General features: G+C 40.5%; 2 protein-coding genes across 3 annotated transcripts; both read left to right on the top strand.

Moving 5' to 3' along the window:
• The first annotated feature begins 65 nt into the window (after positions 1–65).
• manea (mannosidase, endo-alpha) lies at positions 66–3,865 on the top strand. 2 transcript variants are annotated; one of them, XM_026340485.1, is made up of 6 exons: positions 66–328; positions 1,094–1,196; positions 1,307–1,704; positions 2,410–2,519; positions 2,624–2,700; positions 2,816–3,865. In XM_026340485.1, exons 2-6 carry the CDS (start codon positions 1,159–1,161, stop codon positions 3,447–3,449), a joined length of 1,257 nt encoding a protein of 418 aa, XP_026196270.1. In that variant the 5' UTR covers positions 66–328; positions 1,094–1,158; the 3' UTR covers positions 3,450–3,865. The 2 variants fall into 2 exon arrangements, with proteins under 2 accessions (XP_026196270.1, XP_026196269.1); XM_026340484.1 differs by having other exon boundaries at positions 1,094–1,704.
• Positions 3,866–5,017: 1,152 nt separating this feature from the next.
• On the top strand, positions 5,018–11,337 carry fut9a (fucosyltransferase 9a). The gene is made up of 3 exons (XM_026339075.1): positions 5,018–5,199; positions 7,014–7,248; positions 7,551–11,337. The coding sequence occupies exon 3, from the start codon at positions 7,559–7,561 to the stop codon at positions 8,639–8,641; it is 1,083 nt and encodes a 360-aa protein (XP_026194860.1). The 5' UTR covers positions 5,018–5,199; positions 7,014–7,248; positions 7,551–7,558; the 3' UTR covers positions 8,642–11,337.
• Positions 11,338–14,934: the final 3,597 nt, after the last annotated feature.

Here is a 14,934-nt window from a genome sequence, read left to right as displayed (position 1 = left end):
TGACGCAGTGCGTAACATCACGTTCATACATCATACGGATGGGTCACAGTCAGTGCTCGTTCGCAGTTAGAGCATTTATAAATCTGCGGTGTTTTCCAGGACGCGCTGCTGAACCAGAAGTGCAGGTTTTGTTCTGTGCTCAACATTAAATGCAGCGAAATGACTTTTTTAAAGATCTGTCTGTGATAATTAACGCTACTTGTGTCCAAACAAGTCAGTAGGCGCATCTTTAATGCTCTGTGCGTGGAAGGATGAAACTAGCTTAAAGGTGTCGTTGTTTGTGTTGTTTTGCTGCTGCTGCTGTCAAGTCTAAAGTTCATCAATGCAGGTAGCGTGTTCATTTTTACCTTCAGGCGTCTTTAAATTGTTATATGTGCATTAAGCGAAATGTGCCGAAACGTAGTGAGCTTCCAGTAGCAGAGTGTGTTTTATTCACAGTTAAATGGTATTTTTAATGTGACTTCCGCAGTAACGACTGACCTATGGGGCCTTTGGGCTATGATTTGTTGTTAGACACCTACTAATCCCTATTTTACACACTTTGACTTCCAGGAATAATTATGTTACTCTTTTATATTTTTTCCTGTTTTGGACACTTCATTGATCAACCAGTCGAGATTGTATTAAAGGGCAACTACTATGAAATACACAGTGATAAGTATTTGTATTATTTGCTGCTATAAAGTACTTGGTTGCTTGCAGCCTTCCAGTTCTCATTTAATGCATAATACGACATTATTTTTGTGTTAATTAGCCTTATTGACACACAAAAAGTAAAGGTATTGATAAAACATAGCTTTACAACAAAATTAGATAAGCTTTGTCTTAAAACCAGAATTTCACACACAGTGTTTTTTGTTTTTTTTCCTATGGTATGAATTTGTGATTTAATCGATCATATATTTGTAGAAAGTTTGCAAAACAGAAAACACATCTGCAACATTTAATTGATCAATCTAGAAAATGAAGAGAAGTTTCTTTGGGCTAGGAGAAATTCTCAAGGGCAATTTTCACAATGTTTTGCCTTTTTACAGACAAAATGAGTTGGTTAATCACCTTTTACAGTATATCCCTTGTTTCTTTAAAACTACAGGCTGAAAAGAAACTCACCGACCGCGTCATCGTATCCAACATCAGTCTTTTAATGCTGTCTCAACAATGAACCATGGAAAGCCCCAAGCACTGATTGAAGAATGGCAAGATTTAGGCGCAAATCTTGTATTGCATTAATTGCTTTGGTTTTGCTTATACTCATTATAACACTGGCCTTGAAGGCACTCACACCAGATGACTCTCTTTTAAACAGCCCTGGTGTTATGGTATTTATGGAAAAAAAGAACGACAACCAGATCCAAAGACAGATCGACAGTAAACCTGACCAGACCAAAATGAATGACTTACCCAAGTCAAACAATGATGCACAGCTGGAAGCTACACTAAAGAGGTTTCCTCCTCCAAACTACTATCTCCATGCTTTCTACTACACTTGGTATGGAAACCCTAAGTTTGATGGGCAATACATCCACTGGAACCATAAGCAGTTGCCACACTGGGACTCTAAGGTGGCTCAGGGGTATCCACAAGGGAGTCACAACCCACCTGAAGACATTGGGTCCAACTTTTACCCCTCTTTAGGGGCTTACAGTTCCAGGGATCCCTCCATTATAGAGGCTCATATGCAGCAGCTACGTACAGCCGCTATCGGTAAGATAGAAATCAACCTGAACTTATGAATAATTCAACCTGTTTTCCCACTTTAACAATTTTGTGACAGTATCGCTCTATTATATTACCACTGACCTGATTAATTCAACTGGGTAGGGTGCAGATGTGAGTGAGCCACACTTACAATTTATGGTCATCATTAGAAAATTCAGCATTTCTGGTTGGAGTGCATTTATTTAGTCCCAACTGGACTGCTGACTAGAGCCTATATCCCTGCACTGATATATCGGTGTCAAAATGTAATCTTTACATACTGAAATAGTACTATTTCTACAGTAGTGGAATTAGCATTGAGACAAAAAATGGTATTATACACAATTGAAATCCAATTGTAATTGTTTTTTCAAAATTAATAAGGATCATTTCAGTGACAATATGTATTACAACCTGGTGGCGACAGCAACAATTTGAACCAATTTGCTGACAATATCAATCGATCAGAACACTATGATTGTGACAAATATTTAACAGAAATGACAACACAACCTATGATTTCACATACTGCACATGAATGCTAAATTTTCATGTTATGGAAACCCATAATGAGCCATGTATGTTTATTTCTGCTATTAAATCACCACACACGCTTCACAACTACATCTACAATATGTGAATAAACTGTTATTTTTATGAATCGTTCGTGTTTTATTTCATTCAATTTTGTATTTCGTGTTTTTTTTCCAGGCGTCATTGCTGTTTCCTGGTATCCTCCTAACATGAAGGATGAGAATGGTCACCCAACAGATGATATTGTGCCTTTGCTGTTGGAAGTGGCACACAAATACCACATTAAGGTCTGTATGAAGATAGTAGTGCAATGAATAGACTAAATGCTTCAGAGTTCTTTATAAACGTGCTGTTCTGAAATGTTACGTAACCACCACCTCTGTGTTTACAGGTAGTGTTTCACATTGAACCATACACAGGAAGAGATGAAGTCAACATGTTCTCTAATGTCAAAACCCTCATAGAGAAGTGAGTAGTGTCAGTCTTCCTAATCATAATCATAATCGTGATCTTGAATCGTGAATCAATTTGCCTTTTTTTTGTTTGTTTGTTTGTTTGTTTACCTGTTTATTCTTTTCCTCAGATATGGAGACCACCCTGCTTTCTTCAGGTACCAGACAAACAATGGCAAGCTTCTTCCACTCTTCTATGTGTATGACTCATATCTGATGAACTCGGAGCAGTGGGCCAAACTGCTTAAACACACAGAGAGTAACAGCATCAGGGATACCCCCTATGACGCCATCTTCATCGCGCTGCTGGTAGAGGAGAAACATAAGAGGGATATCCTTACTGCAGGTTTTGATGGTGTCTACACCTACTTTGCTACTAATGGGTTCTCCTATGGGTCCACTCAGCGGAACTGGGGCTCCATTAAAGCGTTCTGCGAAGATAACAACCTGATATTCATTCCAAGTGTAGGCCCAGGATATATTGACACAAGCGTTCGACCCTGGAACTTCCAAAACACTCGAAACCGCATCAATGGCAAGTACTATGAAACATCGCTGAGTGCTGCATTAGAAGCCAGGCCGGATTTTATCTCTGTAACGTCTTTTAATGAATGGCACGAGGGGACTCAAATCGAAATGGCAATTCCCAAAACAGGCCAGACTGTGTATCTGGACTACCTGCCTAATAAACCCACCATCTACCTGGAGATAACTCGCAAATGGGCTGCAGTGTTTGGTGGTGAGCGGCGAAAGTGGCAGAAGTGACCCAGCGAGCCCATGGGAGATGTTTATTCTTTAGATAAAAACTAAAGTTGTAGTTACAAAATGCACTGCAAATACAGCTCATGAATAATCGTATGAGAAAAGCCAAATGATTTGGAAAAAAAAAAACACAGGAAAGTAAATTACTTCATTATCTTTATTTTGGCTGCAGCGATGTGTGTTGTTTTTTTCCACTTGAATGAGTTTTCCTTAATTTAACTGATGTCTCATTTCATTTTGTTTACACAGCCTTGTGCATTTTCAAATTCTCAGCATAGCCAGCATGTTATATATCACTCGTCTCCACTGCATCCAGCTAAAACAGTGAACAGGCGTGATTTGCCATCCTGTAATCTGTGACTATATTAAACCTACGCAGAAATAAAGTGCACCCTGGAAAAAGGAAGGAACGACACAAAGTAAACGACACAGTCTGTTGGTGTAAAGCTGTTGCCTCACTCTGCTTCCAACTCTGCCTCAGCCCCAAAACAAAACAAGAGCACAACATGTATCTTGATATTTCGACCTAAAGCATCTCAACCTAAAAATCTTAAGATGAATCACGGTGATGAAAACAGTAGAGGGGTGACAGGACAGCAGTTCCCTGTTTGAAACAGGCATAAAGCTGCGAGTGTACAGGCCAAAGTCGAGACTATTTTTATCCCTGGGACTTGATATTGTATTTTTGGAAATCTTTTTGCTGCGTACACTCAGATTAAGAAGATTTCTTGTCACTATTATGAGGTTGAGATGAGAACGAAATGGAGCCACTTCAGTAGCTTTTCACATTAGGAGAACAAGGCCGTGTTCTGTTGCCATGTGCCAGCGAAACAAGTTGGGATGTCTCTGCCTCTGCAGCTTCGATTTTCATTATTCAACTTCACATAAGAGCAAAACAAAATCACCACGGCCCCGCTTGAAAGCATTAATTATTGAGCTGATAGACTGATGATGTTTAGGGTTAACTGTTTGCTGGCCTCTAGCACATTATTTAGAGAGGCATCAGACTTGTTTATTGCAGTCTGTTGGATCCGTGCAGTTGTCTACACATCATGGTTTAATGTCACTGCATTATCATCTGTAACTGGTCAAAGTTGAGCCTTTGGTTCAGAGCTGCATAACTGTTCTGTTACACGGTTAAACAATTCACCTGTTTGGTCAAATGAGAACCTTAATCACACCATTTAAAGTGTAATGTGCACTAACGCGGAATCTCAGCATCCCACACACACACACACACACAGACACACACTGGAGCTGCCACAGGCTGCAGCAGCATTGACGATAAACAGAGCAAGGTAGCGCATGGGCAGCCAGCAGGGAATTATTCCACATCGCATCACATCCCTGTGCTTACATGGCGCCCTCACACACCGAGCCATGAATTTAGTGTGCAGCCTGACGGGGTAGCCGCCAATTTTTTTTTTTTCCATTTTTTTTATTTTTTTATTTATTTATTTTTTTTTGCAGCCATCATTCTTTGCGTCGGTGTGCAGCAGCGGGGAAGATTCAGCGCACATTGCCAGAATAAGGTATCATCATCTTTTTTTTTTTTTTTTTTTCGAGCTCAAGACGATGGATGTGGGTTCATCCGGATCCATCTCTGCAAACACGGCGGACTGGCGCGATTATTATTTTTTTTTATTCCAAACGCATCCACATCCTCGTATGTTGCAAGGTGTCTTTGAATAGCCTGCGGACCTCTGGAGGAAATGAGAAGAAAGGTCTATTTTGACTCACGCCTGTCGAGATGGTGAGTGAAATGCATGGCTGTTTGCTCTGCACCCCATCTCTGAGCAGAGGCACCTGATTTAGACGGCAGATCCCCGCCAGCTAATTAGAAATGATTTACACAGAGAGAAATGTCAATACATTGACAGCCCTGCGCGTCTGCCTTTTCATAACGGGCTTTATTTGCACATGGTATACGTATTTTAAGCATTTATGCACTGCACACTTTATATTTTAGAGGAATATAAAGGTTTTTCTCCCACAAACGTGGCTCTTGGATTTCACAGTGTTTGGTTTGCACACACTGTGCGTTTTTCAGCATCATCCGCGACGATAATATTTATATTCTGCGCGTTCTGGTGCGCAAAAGGCTGCTATGTTGGCCAGCCAAATAACACATTACAGTTAATCTCAAATTCTCACCAACTTCGATGCACTGTCACGCCGAAAGACAACCATTTTAAACAGTGGCTGTACTATACAGCTTTACGTTTTAAAATGACCTTCAGTGCTCGGTGGCTGCAAATTAATTATCACCTGGGATGGAGTGTCCTTTAACAATAAGTGCCGTGGCCTTCATGACAGAACACCCCATAAATCAAAGTGAAAACCTTTTTTTAAAAATATTATTATTATTACAAGGCATGAGAGTTTCCCTCTTGCCCTTTAGCCTACCTGTTACTATAACCTCATCAGGGATTTGGTGCATCTGTGAGTGATGTTGTCAAAATGTGTGGCTGCCTTTTTTTTCCTGCCTCTCTAGTTATTTCAAACGTAGCCCCGCTGCAGTCTACTCACTTATGCGGTGCTCTTTTCCGTGCCCCAAATACATCACAATGCATTTGACAAAACCCCTGCTATTATTTAAAATGTGAATGAATGTCTGAGCTGCACACACGTCTTACCCCTGCTACCATTTGATTGTAAATGATGATGGTGAGAAATAAATACTCTGACTTCAGCAGCATCACCATGGAGACACCATAACTTTACCACACAGTGCACATTGAATGGATCAGATTTTGATCTCTGCACTGTAGCCTTCAGTCTCTCTGAATCTATACTATGTTTTACATCATTGAGGCACGCGTTTGAAGACATGCATGGGGTGCATCCTCTGTATTGTAAAGAGCTTATCACTGCTGCTGGCAGAAAGCAGTTTTCAGCTGTGTAAGAGGATTTGCTTATATGAAAATGTATTGAAGCTATAAGGCTTTAAACGGAGCTACAAACATCTGGCCCTGGTCCATGTGGTCTGTATACGTAAGTCACAGTTGAAGATATGGAAGGAGATGATGCCAGTATAAACAACATGCCGATATTGTTGCACAAATGTGACAGATAATGTGAGGAAACCCCATGTTTAAGCTGATGGTATTGATTTAAACTAGTTTCATTGTTCATTGGAATAAACACAGTCACCTCTCTGGGTTTACTTCTGGACCTACTGTCTCCATCTGCTTGTATGGCCACTTTATGCAACATGCAGGTGTGGTGAGCTCCAGAGGACTGAAGAGTCCTCTGGGGCCTTTCTTCTCTCCCCAGCCTTAAGATGGCAGCATTCTCTCAAACAAATGGTGTAGGCTGAAAATTAATAACAACTGGAACCTCACATCCATGATTAACTGGCAATTAGGCAATAGCACCTATGTTTTAATTTTATTTTACAGTTCATTTAAAAGATTTACTTATGCAGATCAAAGTTATCATCAGCCTGCATCGAGATTGTATTTAACCTCCAGACAAACGTGCTTTTTTCTGTGATGATAGTTGTTTCCTTTCCCCTCTGCTAGTCCTAATTGATTCTCTGATTGTCTCTCTCTGCTCGCATAAAAGGAGGCATCATTAAGAAGACCTGTACATTCAAGATCAAACACCCCTCATTAAATCATTATCACATTTCGCCTAAGAGCCAAGAGGCATCTCTTCGCTGTGACCTTCAATTCTTTTTTCTATGAGCACTGAATCACAGCGAAGATTGATCCCACCATCGACCCGATGTAGGAAGTGCGCCTTCCGATTCAAACAGCATCCTCACGCTTGGATTTCAGCATTCAGTCAAATCCACCAGGTTTGTATTATAATTTTACTTAATGAATATTGATATAAAATAGTCTTACACATGGCGGGGTTAATAATAATAAATTATAGCATCAATAATTATAATGTGGTTACATGCAGATGCTCAAAACATAACTGCATTTAATTGAGGCACAAATGATGTTCAGAGTCAATGATCCAGTGTAACAATGACATTACAAACACATGGTGGTAATGTGCATGGCTTTTTCGTGATTAGGAGGGTAGTCTGGATGTTGTATCCTGTTGCTCATGACTTTATTCTGCTGTCTTTCTTTAATTTGCCTTTTTTAGGACAGAGTATGCCATCTGCATCTTTTCACAGAATCCTACGACCCCTTCTTCTCGGCACTTTCATACTGGGATGCTTTGTGACTCTGTTTTTGATGTATTTTAAACCATCCACTAGCTGGTTATCAGGCCCTGTAGAGTCAACAGCATCCACTGACCGCGTCAAGAACCTCTTCTCCACCAAGAGTGATAAAAACGTGACCACCGTGCTCATCTGGCTCTGGCCTTTCGGACAAACCTATGACCTGAGTGTCTGCAGCTCTCTTTTCAATATTGAAGGCTGCTTCATCACAGCAGACAGGAACCTGTACAATAAGTCAGATGGGGTCATCATCCATCACCGAGACATCTGCACTGATCTATCCAATTTGCCACCGTTCCAGCGACCATCCTTCCAGAAGTGGATATGGATGAACTTGGAGTCGCCGTCGCACTCGTCCCAGCTGCCTGGGATTGAGAACCTGTTCAATCTGACTCTCAATTATCGTCAGGATGCTGACATTGAAGTGCCTTATGGGTCCATTGTAGCAGCAGAGGGCGAGGAGGGGTTTGTTCCACCCAGCAAAAACAAGCTGATCTGCTGGATAGTGAGCAACTGGAACCAGGACCATGTGCGGGTGAAATACTACAATGAGCTGTACAAACACATTGAGGTTCATGCGTATGGACAAGCCTTTGGGGAGTACATATCTGACCAAGATTACTTCCCCACCATTGCCAGCTGTAAGTTCTACCTGGCTTTTGAAAACTCCATTCACAAGGACTACATCACTGAGAAACTGTACAACCCGCTCTCTGTGGGGACAGTGCCAGTGGTTCTTGGCCCTCCCAGGCAGAACTACGAGAACTTTATCCAGGGGGACGCTTTCATCCACGTGGACGACTTCACCTCACCCAAGGAGCTGGCCGATTACCTGCTGCTCCTGGACAAGAACGAGGAAATGTACCTCAGGTACTTTGAGTGGCGACGGCACTTTAAAGTTAAGAAGGCCTATTTCTGGGCAGAGCACACATGCCTGGCCTGTGATTACCTGCGTAGGCACAAAGAGTACAAGGCATTCAATAACCTTGACAAGTGGTACTGGGGTGGATAGTGCTTTGAAGGGCTATGCAGTGCTTGTTTTGTTGTTGAAGGCAGTGCTTTAAGATTTTTGTCCTTCAGCCAACATGAAGGTTTATTGCTGTTTTTCTATTGGTTTGGTGGCCCAATGAGACATCCATCGTGTTATTTTTATTTTTATTTTTTATTAACAAGCTAATTTTGCTAAGCCTTACGTTTCCATTTGTTCATTTATTTTATTTATATTTTATAAACTACAAATGCACTAGATTTTTTTGTTATTTCAACCATTGTTTTGCTTAACATGATCACATTTGCTGCTATTTTTTTATGTTTTTCTTTTATTGGTCGTAGTTTGATTGTAGTAGTAGTTTTTAATGCTCAGTTGTACAAATGTTACTGTATAACAGATAACATTGTTGTTGTTGTTTTCCTTTTAAATACCACCTTTCGTGAAATGGCACACAGTGGACATTGAAATAGTGTTGGCTGCAGAAGGAGACACCCACAAAAGTGAAAATATATATGTAATATTTATTGAAGTGAGGCATTATACGATAAAAACAATCTCATTTGTGCTAGTGATGCAGTCACCTATGCAGTGTTTACTGAACTCAAATGTGAAAGTAGTTAAATTGTGTCATGTACATATTGTGTATTTTTGGAATTATGTAGCTTATGTAGTCATTTTTCCATATTTTTGTAAGTTTGCAATTGCACTGCTAATCCAACTGTTACCTATCTTTACATATGTACAGTAAGACAGATGGTCATCGTGTTATGTGACTGTAGATGGCATATGGTGATCATTACCCCAGCAGTCTCTGACAGCAGATGTGACACTGCTCTTTGAGAAATGAGGTTACTATTCTAATCATGTTGTGAATTGTTCATTGTCACATGTAATCTGTCGCAGTGCCGTTGGATCTGGTGCGGATGATGATAGTACAGTACAGAGTCATTGCACTGCAATATGAAACTCCCACTCATCTCATTATGTTGCATTCTGATTTAATCTACATAGCCTGTCATTTCAACTGATAGGGAAGAGCACAAAGTTTAAGCATAAGCGAATTATATAATTAAGCTATTTCTGTGTCAGCTACTCTCATCCCACAATGTGACCTTATGTATTTACACTTTTATTTTCAACTACTTTGAGCAGATGTTATCACAACGGTTAAATCAAGTGTAAATTAGGATGAAATAAGATCAAGTGAGACCTGACAATGTGTTTAGGACCTGTTAAGAAGATGTGAGAGGCTCCTAACTATCCATATTTCTGTCTTTGAATCATCACGCCTCTGTGCTGTTTGAGGAGTCAGATGTTGCATGTGAAAGATATTTTTCTGTTTTGTTTTGTTTTTATTTACACTCCTGTTTACAGCACTACACCACTCGAGATCACACTACAAAAAGACAGCTGTAGATATTCCATCACTTTTTAATATTGTCAATTAATTCACTGAACAATGCATCTCAACAGCACTCAGCAGCTATTGACATGATGTTTATGTTTTTACAGAAAGTACTGTGCAAAACCATGTCAACATTTTATGCAAGATGAGCCGGCGGCTTCTTGGACAAAATACTCAAACATGTTTCAGGTTATTTTGTCATCATTTTGATATTTCTTCATTTTCAAAGGGACCATGATGTACATTAGGATGAATTCAATTATTTTTCTTATGGAATATGGTTCCAAATTTCATGGTGAAACCTGTATATAAACTTGTTGTAAATGGAATTGTCAGCTAGATCAAACCAGCTCATTAAGACAGTGTGTGTATGTGCACCAGACCGAGAGAGCTGGGGAAAAGAAACAATGTGTTGTATATATGTTTAATGTTCAAATCTCTTTTTAACATGCAAATGTTACCAGGCAGTGAATGTGACTTCACTGTACCTTTGTAAGTAATATTGCTTGGTGCTTCAAGAGGCTGTGAAACAAGATGAAAGGAGAGAGATGCTTTTAAAGCATAACCAGCAACAGAGACAATGGTTTTAGTCTGGTGAGGTGGATGATTTCATTGAGAGAGGCAATTTTACTCTTGAGTTTTTTCAGACTGTAATCCTGTTGGCATGACCTAGCTGAAAAAGTCGTGCTAGAAAGCAGCCGAGATATAGCACTTTTATTCATGTGGCGCTGTGTGACTCACTGTGTTGGTGGCTGTCTTAGATGGAGCTATTGTAAGTTGAGAAACTGTCATCCAAGACTTTGGCTGTCCCACAGATTAACTATGAAACTGTCACTCACGGTTTCATATTGTACAGTCCAATCTCATGTATAAAAACAAAGGCTACTTGTCCAATGTGGTGACTTTAAGGAACAAAACATTTGTTTTTCCGTGTGTTGTCTATCTCCCTCATCCTCTCTCCCTTTCCCCCTTTTATTTTTATTTTTGCACAAAAACAAACACAAGGAGCTGTGGCGTTTCTGTCTCCCTGTCTGTGTATGTGCCACAGCACCAGAGAGTGAATCGGGGTTGTCTCTGGATGCTGTCGGACCTGGTACTGATTTTTGCTGGAGTCATTTGAAACACTGTACATCTAGTGAGATGGAGTCCTCATGTGTGGTTGAGCACAACGATTCTCCAGAAAAGCTTATTTTCTGCCAATCCGCTGAAATAATCAGTGAGTCAGTCAGTACAAGATTTTTGCCAAATCATTGTATTTTGCCAAATGTTGTGTTTTAACTGTAGATGTCTGATAGTGTCAAAGAAAATAAAGATATGGACAAATATCACTGAAGCATGCAGCAGTGTATTTTGTGAAATGACAGATTTTGGTGCATTTAATTAAATAACCAGACACTCAAACATTTTACAGGGAGATACAATTGCTGGTAATAGTGAATTGCGGTTGCTTCACACGGAGCCAAGCTAGCTACTGAGCTAAACTCATATGATGATTGATGCAACCATGTATTTACTCCTGGTATTACTGTAACACGTATAGGGTATTTTACACATTTCAAATGGATCTTGTAAACTTTGTGCAAGTGAATGTCTGAGGTCTTCAGGTTAGTTTACTTGTCCTGATGCATTTTACGTGATGCCGCTTGGTGTTGTTGCATCTATATCAAATTAAATTTCCACAGTTGTTGCCCATGCTGATTAACAGTGCCACGGAGTGCATGCAGGAGTATAAATAGCAATAGCAAAGCCCCGATAAGTGATTGATGAGAGTGAGGAGAGTGTATTGTCGTAGTTACGCCTCGATCCTCCAGCTGTTGTTAGTTACCTTGTATCCTCAACAGCACTCTGGTATTTGCAGTCGTCCCCTGCACCAGATGACACATCTTCGTCAACTGCCTCTGCTCAACGCTGCAGAAGTGTGTATGTGGCTCAGTTCAGTGGTGCAAATAATCCATTGATGTCAGTTGGGGATTAATGTGAAAGTTCAGGTGGTGGGGGTGGGTGGTTGTCCCTCCAGTTTTCAAAACTCAAGACATTGCCACAGAGGAGGTCATTGTCCTCAGCCGTGGATTTATTGTGAAGGCCTGACATGACTTGAAACTGTGACATCGTTAGTAACAAGCGTTTTACCATTTACCGTCTCTGTCACTCACATTCCATTTAAATCCTGGGCTTTTTTGACTCCCTCTGAGAATCTGTGGTGTTTATTTGTGCTGCAGCACTAATGTAATGGGATGTGTTTCAGCACAAGGCACTGAAGGTGAAGTTGCTATTTCTAGACAGTGTGCTAGAAATCTTATTTTTGTTTTCAAATTTTATTAAATATTCTTTTTCCCATCACAGGTATGTTGGTGTTTTAGTTTTGGCTTTAGGATGCTATCTCTGTCTTGCAAGTTGTAAATAACTGATCAAAATTCTACACAAGTGAGCAAAGGCAAAGGGTCGAAGATGATAACATTTTAATGAGTTGTGGATTCCTAAGAGCAGACAACTTTCTCTCCTCTTTAGCACTGGAGATCACATGTCTGGCTCTATGACAGGCCATGCACCCACTCATACCATGACTCACTTTGGTGAGAACTGAGAAGTGATGGGGGCCTCCCTGAAGGGGTGTAAGGTTTTGCGATTGTAGACTTAGTAGATTCTATCCTCCTCGCCCTCCAGTCAACCCCCTATGTGGCTATCCTATTCAGTCAAAAACGTTGCACTGAAAAGAGCTTTGCACATTGCAGAGGAGTGCAAAAGCCTGCACAAAGGACGAGGTTTGTGTGAGTGCTCTCATTAACTTCTAAAACCACTCCTCATCTCAACCTAATGGATCCCACTTATACTGTCATCACCATGCCAACCAGCTGTCAACTCTGGTGTGGAGAGTCTTTTGTACTTCAGAGAGATGCAACTGTGTCGTGTTGATATGTCTCAGTCTACAAAAAGTCACAACCTCAAAGGAGCCAACAAAGTAAATGCTTATCTTCGTCTCTGAGATCACTTGATTAAGGGGAGAAAAAAGCAGCCACTGACACCTTATTGTAAAGCTTGAATACATTAAGATAAGAGGACACCCGAGTGCAGGTCAAATAAAGGCCCTTTTATTGTGGCTAGACAAGCTGCATTCGAAATCTGTTGGCAGGTGCTCACTGGTTGACTTCAGAGGATTAAGCAGGCGAAAAGGAATATACAAGATCAGCAAGCTTTTTGCACTGCAAAGTTGGCACCGTCTGGTGTAGAAGTTAATAATCCAAGAGGCAAAGATCAACACCTGTTATCTGTCAGATACAAATCAGGGCAGATATAATAAATAAACACGATGCTCACAATGCTCATTAACACTGACAATTTAAACACAGTATACAATAATCTCTGCTTTACCGTTTAATGACTTTCACATTACTGTATGTTGCCACCCGCAAAGAGTTCTTGTTTGCTAGAGAATATAGGTCACCTCCAGCCTGGCTTGATGTCACATGATAACAGACGTACTGTGCAGCAATACAACAAAGATTAGAAGCTTCTAAGAAGCAATGACTATATTTGTATTACAGTTGGTTCTGTGTTGCTTTGTGATTTGCAGACATAAATCTGTACATCAGCAGGGAGCATGGATACAAAAGAGTAGCAATTTAATCCACTGCGTCAGATAAATCTGCCGGATCCACCTACTTGAAATCAAGTAAAACCTGAAGGATTGCATGGCTTTAAATCAGCATCTTTGCAGCACCTGAATTTCTGACATGCTGCGGTTATTTTGTGTTGAAAGCCTTACAAAACAAGTATCGTGTACGTCCAAAATAACGTGGCTTTACATTAATCCTGAGAGTTTCGAAGATGCCACCTACATACACAGCAGAACCATGTTCCAACATCATCTGTTGATCCGAAAATGGATTACATGTTATTTATTTATTACTTAGCGTAATTCTAGCTGAATTTCTTTGTAAGGAGTGGTACTCAAATGTATGTAGAGAGAAGACAGAGGGGAAAAGAGTTCATCCAGACTGAGTTGCATTCCTCTCAGCTTCACCCCTGTCACTGACCTCCCTGTGTGTGTGTGTGTGTGTGTGTGTGTGTATGAGGGATTAGGCCTGTGGGAAGGGCTGGTGGTCTTCCCAGGCTATTTTTAAGAAGATGTCCGCCCCCTGAACCTTTGGAAAACCAATATGAGCAAATGTTCCGTGAATCAAATTTAATTAGTTTAATGTCAGTCAAAGATGCAGAAGATGTTTTTAGAATATAATTCTGATTTATGCTGTTTCACAGATGCACTTCTGACACCTGACTGACTGCATTCAGTCACTCAGACACTGTTGTTCGAGCTAAACATACATGTTGACAAGCACGAAGCTTGAATTAGATATTGTTTTGTAATGACTTAGACATCGCACTAGTGCCAGGGAGCTTTTGTTCCACAGCATCATACCAAGAATGTTTTTTAATGAAGCTACAAGAGTATCACTATCGACAAGATGGTCACAATTAATCTGTCATTTCTGCTGGTCCTCCTTTATTTTGCCATGGAAGGATTGAACATCCACAAGCCTGCAGCTTCCCCCTTCTAAAGTGCTGCCAAAGCACCCTCTATAGCCACTGAGAGGTCCTGGCAATATAATTCAGTACCTGGCAAGCACAAAGCTGCTGGCACATACCTCTAATAAGCCATCTGCAACTGCTTGTGTGTTTAGCAGGCAGAGACAAAGGCCACAAGTGTGGTCAGACACGTCACAGCATCCAAATGGCCAACCATGTCTGTTGTGGCACCAGTATCCAAATTAGAAATAGTGTGTGAAAAATGAAAAGATTTGTCATGTGTAGGTTTAAATCTCATCTTTTGCTGGTGTGTATTTATGTGAAATTCATCAAATGTTTTGGGCACAGACGTTAGCAGCATAGTAGGTTGTTGTTCCCAAGAAAA

The sequence above is a fragment of the Anabas testudineus genome, chromosome 22 (genome assembly GCF_900324465.2).
Source record: "Anabas testudineus chromosome 22, fAnaTes1.2, whole genome shotgun sequence".
Taxonomy (NCBI): Eukaryota; Metazoa; Chordata; class Actinopteri; order Anabantiformes; family Anabantidae; genus Anabas; species Anabas testudineus.
This window is presented reverse-complemented; position numbering and strand designations above follow the sequence as displayed.